The 22,073-nt window shown below is 38.2% G+C and overlaps 1 protein-coding gene across 2 annotated transcripts in view; it reads left to right on the top strand.

Annotated features, from left to right (window-relative positions):
• Nucleotides 1-2,750, top strand: part of NBAS (NBAS subunit of NRZ tethering complex) — a 178,948-nt gene extending 176,198 nt beyond the window's left edge. For both annotated transcript variants that reach the window (XM_042803171.1, XM_042803170.1), the window contains one exon: nucleotides 1,971-2,750. In XM_042803171.1, coding sequence (XP_042659105.1) covers nucleotides 1,971-2,246 — 276 coding nt within the window. In that variant the 3' untranslated portion in view covers nucleotides 2,247-2,750. The remainder of the gene's footprint in view (nucleotides 1-1,970) is intronic.
• Nucleotides 2,751-22,073: the final 19,323 nt, after the last annotated feature.

Below are 22,073 nucleotides of genomic sequence, written 5' to 3'. Positions count from 1 at the left end.
TAGAGTGCCTTTTTCAAAAACAGAGCAAAAAATTGTTCTACTTCTGTTGCCTATCACATACATGCTTTTCAGTTATCATGATGACTTTTCAGCTCTTTGACAGAAGCAAAACTTACATTCATTAGTCTAAAACTATTTAGATACAATAAAGAATCTGTTGTTCCTGCAAAGGAGGTTCTTTCTTCTGAAGCTAGTTGCAGATTTCTCATCTTCTTCAATGCATGGAGCTACGTCATAGTTCCCCATGAACTCTCTGTGTTCCTCTACATGCAAATCTAATATTAATTCCTCCAAATAAGATGCCAAACATTGGGAGTCTTGGAATTCCATACATTCAAGAGAAAATGATGTACTTGTTCTGATTTTTGCTTTGAAAATCCTGCTTCTGGTTTGATTACCTGCATAGGGAAACTGGACAGAGTAGTCTTCCACAGTAGATGGTCTGTGTTAAATGGTGTACGTGATCTCTCACAGTGTATGTGTCTGAGTAGGTAAGATTTTTTTTTACTAATACATGTGGTTTTCTGAACTATTAGATCATACTTCTGTTCAATCTTTCTGGAAAAAAAATAATAATAATTAAAAACAAACAAACCACAACACAACTGCAAATTGACACTGTTATGTGTTACTAAGAAATGGATGTGGAAACTTAATGGAACATAGAATTGGATTATAAGCAAGAAGTGCCTGTTGCAGTGTGCTTATGGTGACATCAGTGGAGCAAGGGGTGGATGCAGCCCATGGCACATGAACAAGAGGAAACAAAGCTCTGCACTGTTTTAACTTGAAATAAAACAGAGGCAAAAGGAAACTCTAAATGCTGTCCTGAAAAGAATCAGGATTAAAAGCTTTATGACGCTAACTAGATTAAAAATTGCCTTATTTGAAGTGTCAGTGCCAAATCTCTCAGTATACAGCAGTCACATCCTGTGTAGTAGTTGAATTGGTCTTCATGGGTACTAAATCACTAGATCGCTGTCTTTATTACTTGCTGGTACTCTGGTATCAACCATGTAAGATAGTACATCATTTTTCCAGAAAAAGAAATGGAACCTAATCAGATTTTTTTTTTTTTTAAACTGCAAGGTTGTTTTGTGAATATAGCATAATTTGATTAGTGTATTTGTAACTTGATAGGATGCAGTTGCTGAAAACTGATTATTGTCTACCCCTCCTTTGGCCTGTTTTTTTGCCTGTATTTATTTGTTTTATTGAACTTCTTGAAATGGTAAGTCACCTAAGCTGATGAAAACAACACTGCATTTCAAGAAACCAAGGAAAGACATGCTAAAATTAACTGAAATAGAACTTAAAGTATTCTGTAGTGTTATTTGTAAAGCTATATATAAGATTTTCAAGAGAATATCTGCTCTCATGTATCAAGTAACCACATTTTTCTGAGGCATCCAGGGTGTCTCACAGAGGTAGCAGCTTTGTGCTCCACATCTTTTAAAATATAAGTTGTATTCTTCTGAGAATCTCGTTCTTGCTGTGAGTGCTGAAACTCTGGAAAATCTGAGTCTGTGAATGTTACCTATCATATTAATATGTGGAATGTAGCATAATATATTAATATAATGTGACCAAAATTTGATATACTCTCCTCTGACCTTCCTCAAGGTGTCATTCTTGATATGGAGATAAATGGTGTGATCTGGTTTGCACTGGGGCTGAGAACCTGTGAAAATTCTATAAAGTTGTTAGTGTAATCCTAGCCAAGTTATTAAGCATCCTTATTCCTTAACTTTTTGCAGGTCAAGTATTTGTATTAATGTGATAAGAGACTGTTAAAGACATACTTTTGCACATTCTGACATATGCAAAGTGTGCATCCCTGATGTTAATCCATACGGAATACTCATCTTTCAAGGTCGCACCATGCAGCTAGAACAGTTATGACATCATCTGGTTGATGGATGTATCTGGCAATTAATTTTTAATTACTTTGGATCTTTCTTTCTTTGTAGGTTGATGATTCCACTTGTGATGCTGAAATACTTTCCTTGCTCCTCAATGCCAAGTTAGTGGTCAAGTGCTTATCTACTGCCTTCTATCCTCACCTTATTGATCACTTACTGGCAAACCAGGGAGCAGGAGGCTGGGATGTAGAGGAAATAGCAAAACAACTTAAAGAAGCAGGATTCAATGCAGAGGCCGGGTCCCTCCTGATGTTTCATCGAGGGACTCACCCTGCACTCAGGACTTTTACTGCCGCCCTCCAGGCTATTCAGCATTGGATCTAAAAATGTTGGATTCATGTATTTGCCTGCCTTTTTGCTGGAGATCTTACACAAAAGGGAGAAATTGTTGTTCTAGTGAAGTATGAAGTTAGTTATTACCTATGTTTTGTAGAAAATACAACAGCATATTTATAGTGAATTCCCATATTCTTCTAATTGTTTTAAAAAATTATTGGTGTGGACCATATCATTCTGTTATATGACTAGAAAAGCACTGAATCTGATAATCCTTTTCAGATCAGGGAAAACTGTTAAACGATTACACTCTGTGACATATAAATGAAACATTAGTAAGCTGCCAGGTTATATACAATTTGTCTTAATTTCTCTAAGTAGTTTACTCTTGTCATAATGTAAAACTAATTTAAAAATATAAAGATATATGGAGAAAAAAAATCACAGTGAAGAGTGATTTCTGAAAATTTAAAAACCTTAACATTTGGTATTGTGCAATGTTGTAACCACAGCTTTTGTTTGCAATAAATAAAATATTTTGCATTTATTATACTCCCTCTTTTTTCCTCATTTTAGACAGATAAATATTTTCTCTCTTCAGCCTCTTTTTTCTGAAATTCCAGTTTCTCCTTGGTGATGTTTATTCATAAGGACAAACTGAACTTTTCTGTGCTTGCAGACAGTTCTAGTCTTTGTGGTATTTTTCTCCACAATTTAGGAAGCCTCATCTCAAATCCTAAACATTTGTAGATGTTTTTTGTGAATGCACTTTCAAAGTATTTTACTTATATTTTTCCTGAGTTCTGAAAAATTGCATAGATGTGTTTATTTACAAATGCCTTTGTCTTAATATGGCAAAGTATTTCTGATTGTTTTCAGAGGTTTTTTAACAAGGGGACTGTCTGTTTATTACACTGAATTACCAGAAGGGTTTGATGTTTCCATGTGTTTATAGGAATTTGCTGTTAAAATTAATCTGTAAATATTTTGCCTAATCCTGTGTTAAGATCTAATTTTGATGTAGTAATGTACAGAAACATTGCACACAATAAGGTCCATAGGATAGTACAGGTTGGAAACAACCTCTAGAGGTAATGTAATCAAACCTTCTCCTCAGAGTTTCTCAGGACTGTATTCAGTTGGGTCTTGAAAATCTCCAAGGATGAATGTCCCCATGTTGAAAAGCTTTTTACGTTTATCCTCTTGTTTGAACCTGTCTCATTTCAGCTTCTGCCAGTTGTGTCTCGTCCTTCCACCATGCATGTTGTGAAGAGCCTGGCTCCATCATCTTGATAACCTTCTTGTAGGTATTGGGTCCCCCAGTAGCCTTCCCTCCTCAAAGCAAACAAAACCCAAAAGAACACAAAAACAGTTCTGGTGAACTGCTTGCAGTTCATAGGTGATTCAGCTGGCTGTATCATGCCTGCAGTACAGATGCTGGTGATGAATCCATTAACACTGGTGATACTCAGTCAAAATTTGGCAACAGGGTGATACAGTTCAGGTGCAGTTGCTCTGTGTTTCAGTAATAACACTCCCATCTGAGCTTTCTGCTATTTGGGATAGCCAGCAATATAGTATGCAATATAGTAACAAGCTGACTGTTACTGAAAATTATTATGTTATTGACTGTTTCCAAAATCCTCCTTTTTCCTAAATGTCAACCTAAATCACAGGGACAAAGACTGGATTAAAAGCTTGAAGTAGCTATTTCATGACAAATTTATACTACTGCGTTCTTTCCTAGGCTTCAGGATTTAGAAATGGGTGATGACATTTGTGGAACCAAAACTGACTCTTACTAGCATAACCTTTGACTTGGGATTTGCTTTGTTTTATAAGCTTTTACTGACTGTGAAAATCAGTCAGATGTTAGCCTTAGTTTCCACCTTACATAGGATTCTTAACAAGATTTATAACAATGCTTTAATTCTTGAGATTGTTAACTTATTTTTTTTTTTTTACTTGCTGGTTCCAGCTGTCCTTTGGTGTTTTATGGCAGGTTCTCTCGTCTATGTATTTGACATACATACCAAATTCAAATTTATATCATTCAGCTATATTCTCTTAATTCTGTTTTCTTACATTAGCTGTTCCGAAGGCCCCAGACTAGTAAAGCAATGTATGTTGGAATCACAGGGAAAAGAAAGGAAAAATTTAAACAGGTCATGTAACTGGAAATCGGTAGATGCAGGCAATGTCACAAGGCATATGTCCAGCAAGAAAACCTTGTATTATTCTGTAGAAGATATTTCTGTAGTTTATAATGGAGCATTTTGGTCAGTCTGAATGTTTTGTCTCAGGTTAATAAGTTCAGTGATAGATTTTCTGACCATTCTCATACAGGACCGTGCAAAGTTTGCATTCAGTGTCACTTTAGAGCTCAGTTGTAGATAAAGTTCTAAGTGTTACTGATCATCTGTCCGTTTTCTGTTTTGCTGGCATTACAAATCCGTGATAAATGTTTTCCTTGCACCCAAGACTACTCCTGATTTATTCTGTATTCAAAACTTTCATCAATAAGAAACAGTTTTATTATATACATCTGAAATAATCAGGCTACATTACTGTGTGTTCCAAATAAAATAAAATTTAAGGAAAAAAAAAAGTGAAAGAAGAGGCACATAACAAGGATATGTGTATACCAGTGCCAACCTTTTATTATCTTCTGCATGGTAGAATAACATTTGAGGCTTTGAGAGCGACCAAGATACACTAGCAAATGCTATTGTGTTGGTTTTGAATTAGTTTGGTTTTGGTTTTGTTTGTATGTTGTTTTGTTTTTTTAAGGTTAAGAAACTCGCCTTGGTATTATTAATAGTACTTAATAAGATGCTGAACAGTTCAGTTTTGTTAGTTTGATTTGCAATTGGGATCTGTTCAGAATACATCATGAGTGGACATATTTTTTACCCAGAACAAATCCGTGTTTTGGAAGTGCTTGTGCTCCCAAAACCAGGTGAATGAAGAGTTCAGTTGTGTCTCCAGGAACAATGCTTCCTAGGGCAATTAATCCTCTTTTGCCTGAAAAACACTGATAATGTTTGCACCTTTGAGGAGCTTTTTGCTACCTGATAGATGCAGTAAAGCAGCAAAACAAATCACCTTTCTTTTGGATAATTATAACCAGAGATTAGGGAAGAAATCATAACTCACAATCTCTTTCTCTGCTGGAAATCATAAGTGGAGACAGTACATCATTGCAACGGATGCAGAGTAGACACCTGTATTTATAAATGAAACTGCAGTTCAATGAGTGGGGTGGCTACATATGATTCAAATATTTTCCTTGTATAATGATTCTTTCTGTGATTTATTGGTTTTGATATTCTGCACTGCGAAAAGATGCTTTCAGAGGGTGAGGATGGCCATAGAATATGGATACCTTCATCATAGGGTTAAGAATTCCTACACTTGCAAAAACACAATCATTTTTCAAGTTTGTTTTATACGCCTGTACTTTCCCTTCAAAACCCAGCAAACTGGGCAAGCATTCTGTGCAAGGTCAGATTTCATTAAATGGTACACAGACAGTAACTGTGCCTCTGTTACCCACAAAACAGGGGATGTTGGGTGAAACCTTGGGCTGTTTGCTGCCAAGAACGGATGGCCAGCCAGCTCTTTCCCAAAGATTGTGTTTCTCATGCAGGAGCACAGGATGACAGCAGATGTAACCTCAGTTCCAGGTAGGAACTGAAGATTTTACCTGCATTCATCTGTCTTCAGGTGAGTACCGAACAAGAGGTTCTAGCTGGAGAGCAAATCAAGGGCAGGGCTCCCTCGAAACAGTGACAGCACTTGAAGAAAGTGAAAAGGGGAGCCAAGGCAAGCATTTTGCTAGGGTTATATTTCACTGCAAAAAACACAGCATGTAACATCTAACACCTTTCTGCTTTATTGTACTGATTGATGATAGACTGAGGGATTCTGAAGGAAGGGAATGAACACAAAGCTAGATGTGTTCCACCTTCAGAACGGATTTATTGTAGCATTGCCCACCATGTCTGCCACAATTCCTACTTAAAAATTTCCAAGTTCCTAAATTCTAGTATTTTTAAAAGAGAGTACCCATTTTCAGTAAAGCCCGGAGACTTGTCTCACTTCCAAGGTTATATGACTTGATCTGTATGCCCAACTTCTCATAAACTTGTCTATTAGTAGAGCCACCTCCATTGTTTATGTGGTTTCATCTTTCATTTTTTTCAAATGATGTTCCTATTTCTCGTATCAGAAAAAACTGAAAAACTAAATCACTGTCTACGTTCTCTGTTTTTATGGAGCTCCAATATACTCAGTCTTAGTTGTGTCTTTTCCAATTTATTGAGTCCTAGTGAACTTTAGCGATTTCTCTATAATCTTTGGTCATTCTCTTTATTTAACTCTTTATCTTTTTTTGGTATATTTTTTGAGACTTGGAAGGGAGGAGCAAAGCTATGCCTTGTATTAATGTTGCAGACACACCAAAGTGTCATAAAAAGGTTTTTCAATTCGTTTATTTAACTGTTATTGAGCACTTAAGGTAGTGTTTGTGTAGGATTATTTGGTTTGACTCTCATCTCTTTCCACAGTGGTAGCAGTCATCTGAAATTACATTACTTTATTATCTTAACTGTAAAAAACCTTATTTTTATCATTTACATCATTGTAGTTACAGACTGAAGTCCATTTACCAGTTCATCACCCAGACAGTACATTTCGTTAAGACTTTCAACAGGTTTTCATTCAGCTCTTATTCTTACTCAGAAACTTCTCTTCATCAACACTCTTTGGCACCTTTATTATTGGTCCCCTTTTGTAAACACAGAAAATAGTAAACTTGAGTTTCTTTAGCAACTGCCTGCACTTCAAAACAGCTAGCTCCTTTTGCTGAAGATGAGGCACATATGTAAAGGCAGAGGAGTAGATAAAGGTCCTATGGATTGTCAGAAACAGGCTTTTTCTTTTAGCTTGGTTAAATCATCCGCTGACATGGTTCCATTCTCCCCAAGAGCTCAGTGCCTTAAATTTCTGTATGTTTGTCCTCAGTGATGCTGTTGCACTAGGAGGAGATGAAGTACCAAGTATCCAGAGTGAATGAGCATCCCATCATAGAGAAGGAAGACTCCAGCTATGCAAGGAGAGACCCTCATCTTTTCTTAGTGCTTAGAAGAGTTGTTTTTTAACTACAAACAAGTGTTTTCAGTAGGTAATTATAATAGCTAAGGTTTTGTAGAAAAAAAAAAAAAATCCCTCTAAACCTTTGACTACCATGACATTCAAAACATGAAATCTTATTTACTTTGATTTCTTCTTATACTGATAAATTTAATCTATCATTTTTCTTCAGTTGCTTTAAGATCGGCTAACAAAGGGGATGGCTAGGTGCTCATGCTGATGACTGTGCTGTTTGAACAAAGCAGGGTATTTTATCATGTTGACTGAACCTTCATGGGATACACTAAGCTGTGCAAACAGAATATAAAGTCTGAGGTTACATCCAGCTCAGTCATAGCTAGATCTGACAACCTGGTCAGCATTTCTACCTAAAAAGAGAGACTGTCTTTTCTGAAGCTGCCTTGGAGTGGATGGCAGAGACCCCAACAGCTTCCCTGTTGCACATCCGTGTAATTTCCAAATCCCAGCTTCATGTTTTTCTTATTGATACCAGATACATAACAGTTAGTGGAAATTTTCTATGTATGTAGCAGATTGACCCTGTCTGAATGCCAGGTGCCCATCAAAGCCACTCTATCACTACCTGTCCTCAGCTGGAGAGGGGACAGAAAATACAATGAAAGCATTGTAGGTCAAGATAAGAACTGGGAGATCATTCACCAATTATTGTCACAGGCAAAACAGACTCAACTTGGGGGACATTAGTTTAATTTATTACCAGTCAAATCAGAGTAGGGTAAATGAGAAATAAAACCAAACCTTAAAACGCTTTTCCCCCACCTCTCCCTTCTTCACGGGATTTACTCCTCATTTTCTCTACCTCTTTCCCCCGAGCAGTGCAGGGGGACAGGGAATGGGAGTTTTGGTCAATTCATAACATGTTGTCTCTGCTGCTCCTTCCCCCTCAGTGAGAGGACTCCTCACACTCTTCCTTCATTCCAGCATGGGGTCCCTCCCATGGGAAACTTTCCTCCACAAACTTTTCCAACACGAGTCCTTCCCGTGAGCTGCAGGTCTTCACAAACTGCTCCAGCGTGGATCCCTCCCACAGAGTGCAGTCCTCGGGATCAGACTGGTCCAGCGTGGGGCCCTCACAGGGTCACAAATCCTGCCAGCAAACCTGCTCCACAGGGCCACAGGTCCTGCCAGGAGCCTGCTCCAGCACAGGCTTCCCACGGGGTCACAGCCTCCTTTGGGCACATCCACTTGCTCCAGCGTGGGGTCCTCTACAGACTGCAGGTGGGTGTCTGCTCCACCACGGACCTCCATGGGCTGCAGGGGCACAGCCTGCCTCACCATGGTCTTCATCGTGGGCTGCAGGGGAATCTCTGCTCTGGTGCCTGCAGCACCTCCTCCCCCTCCTTCTTCCCTGACCTTGGTGTCTGCAGTGTTGTTGCTCTCGCATATTCTCACTTTTCTCTCTGACTGCAATGGCTCTCACCCCAGTTTTTCTTCCTCCTTTATTAATTATGTTATCCCAGAGGTGCTACCACTGTCACTGATGGGCTCGGCCTTGACCCAGCGGTGGGTCCATCCTGGTGCCAGCTGCATCGGCTCTGTTGGACATGGGGAAGCTTCTGGCATCTTCTCACAGAAGCCACCCCTGTAGTCCCTCCACTACCAAAACAATGCATAATCAAACCCAGTACAATGTATCATCAATTTATATGTGGTTGTTATTTAATATAGCTGTAGAAAATTAAATATCTGGTTTAGTCACTGGTCAGCATGCCTAACTGGCAAAGATGAGCATTAAACTGAGATTCATTCTTCTGAAGGTATGAAATGCTAAAATATTTTCTGATAGCAGGTTGTGCAAGTCAGCCTCTTTTCTCAAGACACAAAGGTAATAAGGTACGCTATTTATAAAGAAAAAGAGGGAAATGATTAGTTAGTGATAATCTCTGAAGGAAATAAGACTTAATGGTGAAAGTCAGTGTATATACGCTTTAACATAAAAAACATGATTACCATTAACTGAATTGTCTACTTAATGTGTATTCCTCTCCCTCTGAAGTCAGCATTATCTGCCAAGATGTGCTGACACCCTGTCACTGAATGCCCTTTTAGTCTACCCTGCAAGGCTTCCCTTGCTTGCAGGGCATGGTAACAGGGAAACCAGCTTCACATAAAGCTCTGATTTGTAGTCCAATGTCCTTTGCAACCCAGATACAGAAAACTGCATGACGGCCTCTTTCTTTGAGAATCTTTATCTACATAATGTGTGTGTAAAATATTTATTCTAATGAGAAAAACAGATGTATGCAATTTAAAAATAAAAAGTAATGCTTGAAAGCAAAGCAGAAAGAGTTTAGTCTAAATGGGAAAACAATACCGAACACAAACTGCAAATGAAACTGAGGGTGATTTTAATTAATCTGGTAGTACCGTCTGTGCTGGTTCTGGCTATAGAAAAAAACCACAGCAGGATCTGAATGCAACTTTCAATATATGTATGTGAAATATTTATAGGCGGTATACTATATAATCTTATAAAGGCATTGGTAGTGCATTTTATGGTCCAGTCCTGGAAGTATTTCTTTCGTGATCTCTACCATTCATTTAAGCACTTAATGAATGTTTGTCATAGTGCTGCTCTAAATGTTATTTCTGGTAAAGACATTGCAAAGAAAAGTGGAGTAAAAACTAGCCTAGGCCGTTTTGGACTTTGGATCTATAAATGCTACAGCTGTTCTGTAGCAGAAATGTTCCTAAGGTGTGGTTTTTTTCAGTCTTTGGCACTTTCTTAAACTTCAAAATTGATGGACATAAGTGGATGAAATACTAAAATTGATCATGAGATATGGCTTCCCATATAAAGTAAGGTCCATTTTAAGATGATTCAAGTTTCAAGCTATTTAAAGATCTAAGTTTTGGGTTGTTGTTAGTTTCATATCCAGGTATAACCTATATCTTTTCAATGACTTGATAGATCTGCAGAGGAAGGAAAGTACTGGGTAAATGTTTAAGTGGTTTGGTTAGGTTTTTTTCTTGTTCATCATGATGGAAAACCAACTGGCATGACCACACCAAACAGCATGGACTAATCGTGGAATTTTCTAAAATATTTTATTTAACACATACAATTCAGGACTTGGAGAGTCTTTGTCGGGAGAGGAAAGGAAATAGTATATCTTGATATAGAAATGAGCAATAGTAACTGAATGAAGGGGACTACAAGCCCACATTTGTAATTAGAGCTCTAGGTTTTTTAACTGGCTGTTGATTCCTTGAGATCATTTTGCTTTTGGGGTGCAGTATTTATGACGGTAGTAATCCCTGGAGGGCCCAGTGAAGACTCAAACTGTGAAAGCACTGCACCTGTATACAACAGAATATTTACAGTATGTGTTAAAGATTATGTGCTTAGAGAAAATAAGCAGCAAAGACATCATGATAACATAATCTTTGAATAGATTCTGATCAACATCTTAGTTTTACCAATATGAACCATACCAGGTTGAAGATGTCTCTTTGATTTTGTTCACCATATTGGGTTTGTTTCTTTCACCACCTTTGTCTAATGATTCTTAGCTCAAATAAAAGTTTGGTCTTATGTGCCAATTAGCAGGGAAAAATACTACAGGCTAGAAAGGATACACTACCTCTGGTTAAATGTCAGTGCTCTGTTTATGTCCTGGATCTGGGCAATCTGACTCTCTTTCAATGAAAATGAAGGAATACCCGAAAAAACTTTAAGAGCATCTCTGTTTAGGAATGAACAGGAAGTTATTTCAGAACTTCTTTTCTCAGTGTCTTTCAAGAGGGGACGTGGAAAATAGGTTTTTTCTTCAGACTTCAGTAAATGTCAAGTAATATTTTAGGAGTGAAAACAGAGGAAAAGACTGGGGTTTGACTCATAAGATTAGTTTGCAGAAGTCATAGTAAAGCCATCAGTCCTTTCTGAAACCAGAAAGAATAGTTTCTTTTTTTTTTATCATTCTATAATCGTAATTATGTATAATGCTGGCAATATTGAAAAAAGCAGGGGTAAAGGAAAAATAACTTTTGCACTTAACACTTTACTAGCTGCAGGACCTTTCCACACATTTACATCCAATTTAATGAAATGCCAATAAAATACTTTCCAGTTGCCCACGAGACCTCTAAAAATAGTTGGTATTTTTAATAATGTCTCTATACTGAAAGATCCTGTTTTAAATGTGGAGAGTTATTACTGACTTAAATAGTTGATATTCCCATCCTGTAAGCTGAAAAGTCAGAGAATTAAGGGAAGAGAGCACAGGTGGTACTTTTGCCAATGTCTTAGTTTTGGCTTTATTGTCTAGTAACTTTCAGTCTAGTAACTGAAAGACTTATAAACACAGCAAAGTACAAGTAGCTGCATCTCAGCCTGTTAAACTTCAGACCTGAAATGCAGGGAGCACTTTCTAAAGTGTTTCCTAGTTCGCTCAGATGCTTACTGATCTTCATGTATCCAACACCTATTGGAAAAAGCTCAAAGTCCTTAGAATTATCAGCAGTGGAACAAAATGGAGATCAGAATAACCTCTCTATATTAAATATTCGGCTATTGCTGTGACCAAAGACACTGGCAATGTTCTGCATCTTGCTTGTTTGTTTTTCATGGCATTTTGTGGCATTTGAGATTTTTAGCAAGGATTTAATGCTGTTTTATGCTGTTGGAAGAGCACAGAGACAGCACAGAGTAAATATTTTTCCTGGCTTGCAATACCAGTCTGATTTATTGTTCTATGGATGTAATCTCTCCAAGAGAAAACCAATTGGAATTGATACCAACAACTAACATATATGGGAAGATGTCCTTTCATTACTGTGTTACTTATTGCAGCTTCTAGTTTCAGCTTCTGGTTTTAATCACATATCAATAATTAAGAATTAAATCTGCAGGTGAACAGAAATCGGCAAACTGGATTTTTTAATCCTAAAACACCTCTATGCTCCACCAAATTTCAAATCTACAAAAACTTAACCAGAGGAATATCCATAGAAAAAGCAACATCATAACAGTGGGGGGAAGTGTGGTACAATTCCAGACATCCCTAGGATAAGTTTGAATAACACAACCTTCAGTGTTTACAGAGCTGCCACTGAAGATTATGGAGAAGCATCACACAACCATGCGTGGGAGGTGGTGGCTGACAGCCAACATCTCAAAGCCTTACTTTACTGATGAGTTTGGCTTAACCCTAGGCCTGAGTTCTCCCCTCTATTAAAGACAAGTATTTAGCATTGCTGTGGAGAATAACGTTTTGGGGGTATTTGATGTCAAGAGCATTAGCTTTCAGTTCTTGGAGCTGGCAGCTTTTCCAGCTCCTAAGAGGTGCAGATCAGTTTGCATTGCTTAATACATTTGTAACTTTGAGACATTGACTTTATGGGATGAAATTTCCCTTACCTGTTCTTTGCAGTTACTGGTTGGCATGGTAAACCATAAAAAGTGAACTGTGGGAAGATGGAGGGGTTTGTTGTTGCTTGTTCTCTTGCAGTATGCCAAGATTTTTCCTTATTGGCCTGGAGAATTTTAGCAGTTGTTACTACTCTTGTAGCCCCAGTCATGTACAGCTTCTGACATTACCAAAAATTAAGCCATCTGAAGTGAGCCAAAGTCTGTATTAGAACAGTAACTGTAGGTTTATTAACGTAATTTTTATAGTTTCTTTTTGAAATCTCCTCTTAGGAGTGACTTAATCCTACAGCCTAGTGAAGATGATATCTAGCTCTAAGATTGAGTCAACCAGCCAAGATTTTAATTGTGTTCTCTCTTTCCAGTGAGTCTACAGGATACCTTGTCAGCACCATTTTTACTAAGACTACACTTACATATTCAGCTTCCTATTTGTAGAGTTTATGAGTGAAAAGAAGGCGGTTGTCCAGAGGCTTTGCTGTTTGACCAGTCTGCTCCTCTCCTTTAGAGCAGCCACTAAGAAATGTACCCTCAGACAGATCATGGATGCTCCCTCCAGAGATGCACCAGAGGAAAGAACAGGCCTTTTGGCTCATCTTTTTACCTCTTGTTAAGAAGTCAGAGCACAAAGTGGAGAGAAGATGGATTAGAGAGAAATAAATTATTTTTGTGTAAGCATTACCTTTAATTTCTGAGTGGTTGTGTGGTTACTTCATTTATGGGTACCTATCCCAATTCTCTTTTGCCATTTAACCATAGCATCAGTGTAAACCATCTGAGGGGTTCAAGCATTATGGGCCTGAAAGAATGGAAGAAGATTGCTCTTTTTAGAGCTATTCCAGACATTAGTGATGGAAAATTAAATGAACGAACGTAGCCTGGTTTTCCTGTTTGAGTTACTTGCAGAGAAGCTTAGATTTTTACTGATTTTTCTTATTTGAAATATTCAGGTGGCTATTTTAGACAAGTTTTATTCTCCAGACTGCTTAGCGAAACCTGTTACTTTTCTCAGCTTCTAGTATTTTTCATTAATCTATTCATTTGGCTAAGAGGATTTAAAAGCCTAGTACAAGCTATTGTTTTGCTCCTGGATTACATAGCTAAAGATCTTTTAATTTTTTGCAAGAGGAAGACAAGCTGGTAATAGAAGTGCATCAGAATCTATGATATGTAAATTCCACAGATATTCCTGTGTATAGGAACAAAAATCTCCTTTACAGATGTTTAGAATAAAATGAAGCGTTTCAGACCTCACTGCTATGAATTCATAGCTTGTATCCTAAAGCGTGTTTGTGAATCGTTTATGACTTTTCCTGAGAGAATACTGTGAAATAATCTATCTGCCAGTAATTAGATGATGTTACACAGATGCATTAGCTCTGTGCTTTGATTTGGCAGTGATTTCTGTCTGGCCTGGAACTAACTCCATATGGCGCTTTTTCTTAACCTGTTGGAAATAATAGGTTTTGTCCAACCTTCTGCATGTAGGCTGCCAATTAAAAGATGAGTTAAAGCTTTCTCATAAAAGGGTGGACACAGTGTCTGCTGTTCCTGTGGAGAGGTAAAGGTTAAAAAGCCACTGTCCTGCTTTCTCCTTTCCAACCTAGATCTGATTTCTGCAGGTCTGAATTCACAGGTCTGAATGGCCCTAGGCAGAGAGCTGGGCCTCAGGTAGAGGGAGAGAGGGTCAGGTCCCAAAGCGTGTACCCCAGTAGCGTAGCACTGACATGCCCCATTTCCATCTCTCTCACCTTAAGCCTGGAGCTGTGACTGGAGGGGGGACCAAGGAGAGGCTGCCTGGGGAAGAGGGAGGCAGCAGATAGATTTATTCCTGGAGAACTTTTTCATTTGGACCACCTAAGGATCCATGGCTAAGGCTTAGCCAGGTCCTTAGGTACATTGGTGGTCAAGAGTAGGGTTGGGAGAGGGACAAATACTAGAGCTCCCATTATAGCGGGGCTCCAGGGGCTTTCAAAGGAACGTGTTGACTGCCATGAGATTTCTCCCCTGAGATTTTTCATCTGGGCCAAATTTAGGGGTTCTTAGTCAAAGGATCAGCCCATGCCTTAGGTTTAGATTTTACTTTTGGGTTACTGATGTGGTTTATTGGTTAATGTCATTTCAAGTTTAGCCTCACACTATTATGATTAGACAGCTTCAATCTGGATGATTTTCCAAAATGCAGGCAGAAAGGGCATCTAGTGTCAGCTTGTACGCCATTATAAAATATTATAAGGTCCTGTAAACTATGGAAGCCAAAATAGACATACCTGATCTTTTTTTTTTTTTTTTTAATCATTTCTACTTCTGTAGGCACCTTAAATAAAAACTTATCCCTAACAGGGAATAAATTTACATGGGACAGATTTCTTAAAAAACCCTGACACTGAACATACAAATCCATGTTGTAGTCCTGACACATTTCTGCAATGCAGAACATGAAGCCCCTTGTCCAGTGAGCAGAGAATTTCCTGGAATTTTGCCATGCTTCAGATGTGGACATGTCTCTTTCCGTAATCTTGTTAGCTATCCTACCTTCCCACCCCATATTCACCATCATCAACTTCCTAGAAACTCTGTAGCCCAGTTTCCAGAACAAAGTCTTGTCTGTTTTTGCAAAATGTGGGGAAAATCTTTTCCTATTGAATACCTTTTAAATATTTTAGATCAGTCTAAGTTTTGTCAAGTATCATTTTATCCTTATGCATCATGAAGTCTAAGATGCATCTGTCTGATAATTGAGCCTTCTCCTCATAGATACACCTGGACTTTAAGATATTACTTTCTCTGACTTCAAATGAAAGTTTGCATTGATATTCTGGTATCTTATTTGATGCAACAGTGAAAAATACTTTGTTGAGGTAATGAAATCTGCTATCTAGAATGCAAAACCTTAAAAAATAATGCCTGTTTTAACTCTGGAGGAAGTGACACACTGTATTTCCTGCCACTCTTCTGCTGCACTGTTTTCAGTGTTAACATGGGAGAAATCAAAGTCCAACGTGTTCAGCAAATAGGCAATTCTTGCCCTTAAAATTCATTATCTTAAAAATATTTCTCACAGCCTCTTGTAAATAAACAGTTGTAAATATATAGTACAAATAAATTCCCAGCAGAGATCAATCCCTTTTCATCCCAGTCATTACACAAAAAGAAACCAGATCAAACATCTTGAAAACTGAGAAAGTCAACCCAGTGACAACAGACAGAAGCTAGGCTCTGCATTATTGGGTATTTACCCTGCCATTCTTCTTAAAACAGTGATTTGACAAAAATAGAGGTCAAATTAGAAGCCGTGCTAGGTACTCTCCACAGAGAATTAGTCCTAGTACTTAACTGTTATCATGTTGAAAAGCTTTGTTTTGTTTAATTTTTCTAAAAGTGTAATAGGAAAATATACCTTTCTCAAATTAACTTGTAGCATTTTGGAGAATATCTCAATGTTGCCTCTTTTATTATGACCTTTTATATTTTGAAAGGCTTTTAAAAAAAATCTTCTCTAGTTTAAACAGATATAATTATTTCTTTGGGTTTTTTTTCTATTTCCACCCCCCCCTCCCCTCTTACTTTTTAGAACACTTCCTTTGGATTCTCCTTGATTTGTCAAATTTTATTTATATATTGTCCTGGTTTGAGTGAGTGGTAGAGTTTTTTTGGTGTCAGGGGAGGGGGCTATAGGGGCGGCCCCCTGTGAGAAGCTTCTCAAAGCTCCCCCAGATCCAAGTCAGCTCCACCTCTGCTTGGAAACTGAGCCCATCAGCTGCGCCTCTGCGATAACGTATTTAAGAAGGGACGTGGTGATGAGCAGTGAGACTTGTGAGGAGGAGTTGCTGCAGCTGCATGAACACCAAGGTCAGTGGAGGAACAGAGGAAGAAAGAAGGGGGGAGGTGTGCCAGAGCAGAGACCCCCCTGTATCCTGTGGTGAGATGGCAGGGCGCCCCCCCCCGACACCCATGAAGATCTACGGTGGAACAGACATTGATTTATGGCCTGTGGCTTCTGCTTGGTTGATCAAGGTGCTGTGCCCGAAGAAGGCCGGGTTCTCATGGGAAAAGGTATTCCCGCTGCTGTAATTCAGCGCTGGGAGGATTGCAACATGCGGGGGTGTCTCACACCGGAGCAGCTCGGGAAGGGCTGCAGCCGTGGGAGGGAATTCAGTCAGAGAAAGTTGGTGACCCACGACGGAGCAATGTGGGGAACGCTGCAGCCCGTGGGAGGAACTCATGTTGGAGAAAGTTTGTGGAGGACTGTCTCCTGTGAGAGGGGGACCACGATGGAGCAGGGGGTAACAAGTTTTGGACACTCCCCTCACCGAAGATGAAGGAAGTGGCAGCACTGACTGCACCCCCCATTCCCTGCCCCTGCGCCACTGGGGGAGGAGGTAGAGATATCGGGAGCAGAGCTGAGCCTGGGAAGAAGGGAGGGGTGGGGGGAAGGTGTTCTCAAGATGTGGCAATGCTTCTCACTGTCCTACTCTGTTATGTGTTGTTAGTGTCTGTAATAAATGTATATTCTTTTTTTTCTTCCCCTAACGAGTCTGCCTTTTGCTCGTGACCATAAAGGGGGATTTTTTCCCCATCCCAGTCCTATCTTGAACCCCAAGCCTGGCTCTCTGTCCCTTCTTATTGCTGGAAGAGAAAGGAGAGAGAGTGGCTGCGTGGTATTTGGCTGCCAAACAGGCTCAAACCACGACAAATATTGTAGCATAGTTATGGTCTTGTCAATACTTGGTAGAATGGAAAAGCTACTTTTCAAGGCCTTCATGCAATGTTCACCTACCTTCAGTCTAGAATTACTTTTGCTTTGTACTCATGTTCTCAGCTAATTTTGTTTGTGGTTTACTGTAATCCCACCTATGTTTCTGCAGTGGTGTTGTATAAACAATTATTCTCATTTTTTGTATTTACACCTTTAATTCTTCTTTCTCAAGAGTAACACCTTTTTGGTTAAATTTCATGTAATTTCTTTTATAAGAGGCTTAAACTATGCCTTTGAGAATCTTTAAGGCATTTGCAGCATTCACAACTTGTTTCTGCTCTATCAACCGTATCACTACTGAAAATTTAGAATATAACTCGAAACCTGTGACAAATCTTCCATTTCATCTTTCACCTTTACAGGCTAAAACTATTAATAACTCTTCTATGAACATGCTGTTTTCTTTCTATTTTCAATTGGTTGTGTAGGCATTTAATATTAACTTCACTTAAAAGATATATCCTTAATTTTCCTATGTAAATGTCAAATGCCAGAAACTTTACTAAAGGCAAGATGCATATGTTAGACTTCTTCCCACTAGTCTGATAGCCCTGTCAGGGAAATAAATTTGATTAGTGTGACACCATGTATTTTATACAACGTATTTTTATATTTCTTGTCATGTTAATAACATCTACTAGCTTACAAAATAATTGTTTCATATTTTTTCCACTTCCTTTCAGATATCAGAATTTGATCTTCAGTTTCCTAGTGCATTTTTACTTCTTTTTGTTTAAAGGTAGGTACTTTTTTACTCCGGAATATCTCTTAAATTCCTTGAGTTCTTTAAGATAATCATTAATGATTTGGAGGTTGCTTTGGCTTGTTTCTTAAATATAGTGTAAATTTTCATGAGGCTTATCTGCCTTGACTGTATCTATCTCACTTATCTTTAACAAAGTCTTTCATTGTTTTGGCTTGTTTTACTATTGCCTGCTACAAATGCTAATTGTGTTGAAGTATCTAGTGACAATTTTTCTTAGGAAAGCTGGAGCAAAAAGGCACTGAATATTTAAGTTCTTCTAATCATCTGTAATTTACTTTCCTTTGCCAATGGGTGAAACCGCTTGGGTTTTTTGGTCTTATAAAATTGTCTATTATAATTTTCACTTGGTTTTGCTCCCCTTTCCTCTTCAGTGCAACACCAATGTTCTTTTTGCTTTGGTCACACATAGAAATACACAGCTCTGTACATGGTTTAACTCTGATTTTCTTTTTAATTTTTTTTTTTTTTGGGGGGGGGGGGGGGGGAGCTGTGTGTGTCAGCTTTGTTGAGGTGAATTGCCATTTCTTTTTTTCCTTAATGATTAGTAATATCTAGTTCACAGATGATCACTATGAATGGATATATTGATCCATGTTTCTCAGAACTCAGTTTTATTTGCCATTATGTCACCAGTTGCTCATTATTATAAGATCCTCCTGAAGCTTTTAATATTCTGGATTTTAACACTCTGAAAATTCTGCTGTGTTATGATAAACTTGCCTAGGTCATTCAGGGTACAATAAAGATCCTAGCATAAGTTCCTAGACTTCAAAGATCAACCCCTATATTGAGATAACTGACCACTTATTCATGCCCTTTGTTTAAATGTATTTTTTAATTTCCCTCCACTTTCACTAGCTAATTAATGACACAATTTGCTTTTTTAAAACTTTTTTTTTCTTTCTTTTATTTATTTATTTTTTTTAATCTAAAGTGATAGAAACACTAGGCTTACCGGTCTGCTGCTCCTTCAAACTTGTGCCTCGTCCCTTACCTCTTTCATGATTAGCACAGTTAGAAGCAACTTATCTTTTCTGCTAAGGCTGTGTCTTCTCTGAGTACTTCTTTTACACCTTGATCATCTAGTAGCCCTAGAGATACTCTTGTCGGGCTTTCTACTAGCTTTCTACTTCTTTGAAAGAGTAGCTATTATTTGTTTTTATGCCTCAAGTAACATTTTCAACTGTTTTTTCTTACCTTAATTTTTCTTCCAGAGTTTGCTCTTTTCTACTTAGCAGCTTCCCTAACCTTGTTCTTCATCCTTGCCAGCCATCTATTCTTAGTTTATGTTCAAGGAACAGCTGCTTATTTTTCAGCCCTTAAGATTATACCATATTTGTTGAAGCTGCAAAATTTTAATCTTTTGGCTTTCATTTGTAGTCTGAGAATAGCAATCTTATTTTTGTGCAGTGTCCCTTTTGAGATGGACCGCTTCATAATGGATTTGGGGAAGAAGAGCTTGTATTTTTTTAATATGTTGGTTGAGTGAATGCATGTATGAAAAACAAGCATGCTGTCTAATATAGCTGTGGTTTGGGCTTGGTGGGTTGGTTTTTTTCCTGTGGTTTGGGGGTTTTTTTGGTTGGTTTTGGGGTTTTGGGGGGGTTTGGTTTGCTCTCTCTTACCATTCTCTAGATCATGGGCAAGTCAGTGTGCTGTAACTCTTGTCTTGTCCCTGGATTTCCTGTTAGGGTGCTTTATAAAACTGCCCTTTTCTGACTAAGGGGTGGAAAAAGTCACCAGCCGGATTTCTAGTATCACAGACCTTATCACTGACGTTCTTGATAACTGCATCTTCCACTTCTATAATCGATCTCTCCTTGCTCTGTGAAGGTAAATGTATTGCAGGGCAAAGTATGTGGCCATTGTGTGGAGAAGCCGTCACCATGTATGATATTGCAAACTTTATGATCTTTTGAGATGAATTCTCTTTGCATGAGCATTGTGAGTCTGGAGTGAGATCTTGAAGTATCTCTGGACAGCATTCTTCCTTTTACTCATAAACTCTACAAATAGGAAATTGCATAGATAAATATAGTCTTAATAAAAATATCATTGTTAATGCATCCTATACAGTCACGTGAGACAGAGAAACCTATTCAAAACTTGGTTGGTTCAATCAGTCTTAGAGCTATGCATCCCCTTCACTTGACCATAGAGAAAATCTAGGATGCCAGTAGCCCTCAGTCAGGCAAGGTGAGCATGAGGTACCTCAGCTACACTGACATGAATGTGAATTAAGTACTCAGCCTGTTCAGGAGCTGAGCAAATCCCACCAGCTACAGTTTCAGGACTCTGTCTTTGAAGATCCATCAAACTTACATTGTGCTGTACATGGATGAATGAGCTCTTATTCTGGGAAAGGCTGGTCCATGTGTTATATGAGTGGGAGACTTGATGTTCAAATGGTTTTTGGCACAAGAGAACTAGACTTATGTTAGGCAATCCAAGAGGTCCTGATTCCCACATCATTTTCCTAACTGTTCTTTTTCTTCTGAACTCAGTGACCTGTAATAGAGTTTATTTCTGTTTCAGTGCCCTCTGGTGTTTGCATTTCTCTCTTGTTTTGTTCTGTTTTCTTCTTCCTTTTTCTGGCATACTTATACACTGAGATATCTTTCAGCTGAATCCCTTTGTCCCCTGCGATGTTCTCTCTGACAGATCACATTTAACAATACTATTCTGTCTTCCTTTCAAAAGTGTTTGCAATGCCCTTGGTTTATGTTATTTATTTCAGCCTGTCTTCTTTTCCTTTCTTCCTTATTTTTTTTTATAAACTCTAAAAATCTGGGGTTTATTATTCCTTGGACCATGCACCTGCAGTGGTTTCCATGGAAACATGATTCTGCAGCCCCCAGCTGCTTCATTCCTGATTCTTATTAGAGGTTTGCTGGATGTTAGTAAAAACACTGTTTGGAAAGGCAATGTTGCAGCTGATATCTTGAGCATTTAATTGCTTTGAAACTGCTTGTCTGGTTGCAAGTCCAGTCCCTTTGCCTGGGATGAGAACATAAGTTGGCTATGACTATTTAGTAGTCTAATCTCATTAGTTGTGCTTGTTATCTTTACAATTACATGTTTAAGTTGATAGGTCATGCTCAATCCAATTATTTCTTATGATCTAAGCACCTTCAGATTTCTCTGGTTCTTACTTTGTCTTTCAGGAAACTTGAAAAATAATTGCATTCCTTTACATAAAATGTTTAAACAGCTTACTGTAGACGTGTAGAAGCTGGGCTGTCAAACCTCTTAAGTACATTCACAAATATACCTCTATCATGTCCCTGAAAAATCCTTATTACTTTGAGGTGAGGTCTTGAACAGAGATTGTATTGAAATAATATAGTGATCTTTCTGTCTGCAAATCTGTCTTAGTTTTATGCCCCTCATCACTGTGGAATCTGAATGCCTAATGAAGAAAATGATCAGTGAGGATTCAAGGAGAAAATCAATCTTCTTTTACTTAGGTCCTACTTAGTTTCTACTGGTAAAAGTCTAGTGGATTAACATCTGCTGTACTATTGCTGGTAAAAGCTGTGATATCGGGAGTGACTTTGTATTTGTTGTATTCTCACAAAACAAAATGCAAAATAAATGTTGACACTATGAAAAATATAAATAACCTATTCTGTTTTATTTGTAACTAATTTTGTAATCTCATAAAATGATATATATAAAATTAGTTTGCTAAACAAAGATACAAATACACACACAATTAGAAGTGCCAGTACCAAGGAAGGTAGGTTTTAGCTAAAAGAGGAATATTTTTGCCAGTCAAACAAAAAGGAAACCCTGGTGTCGGACTTT

Source organism: Tyto alba, unplaced genomic scaffold (assembly GCF_018691265.1).
Source record: "Tyto alba isolate M040663 unplaced genomic scaffold, T.alba_DEE_v4.0 Super-Scaffold_40, whole genome shotgun sequence".
Lineage (NCBI taxonomy): Eukaryota > Metazoa > Chordata > Aves > Strigiformes > Tytonidae > Tyto > Tyto alba.
Note: the sequence above shows the minus strand (reverse complement) of the source record. Positions and strands in the feature narration are given on the sequence as shown.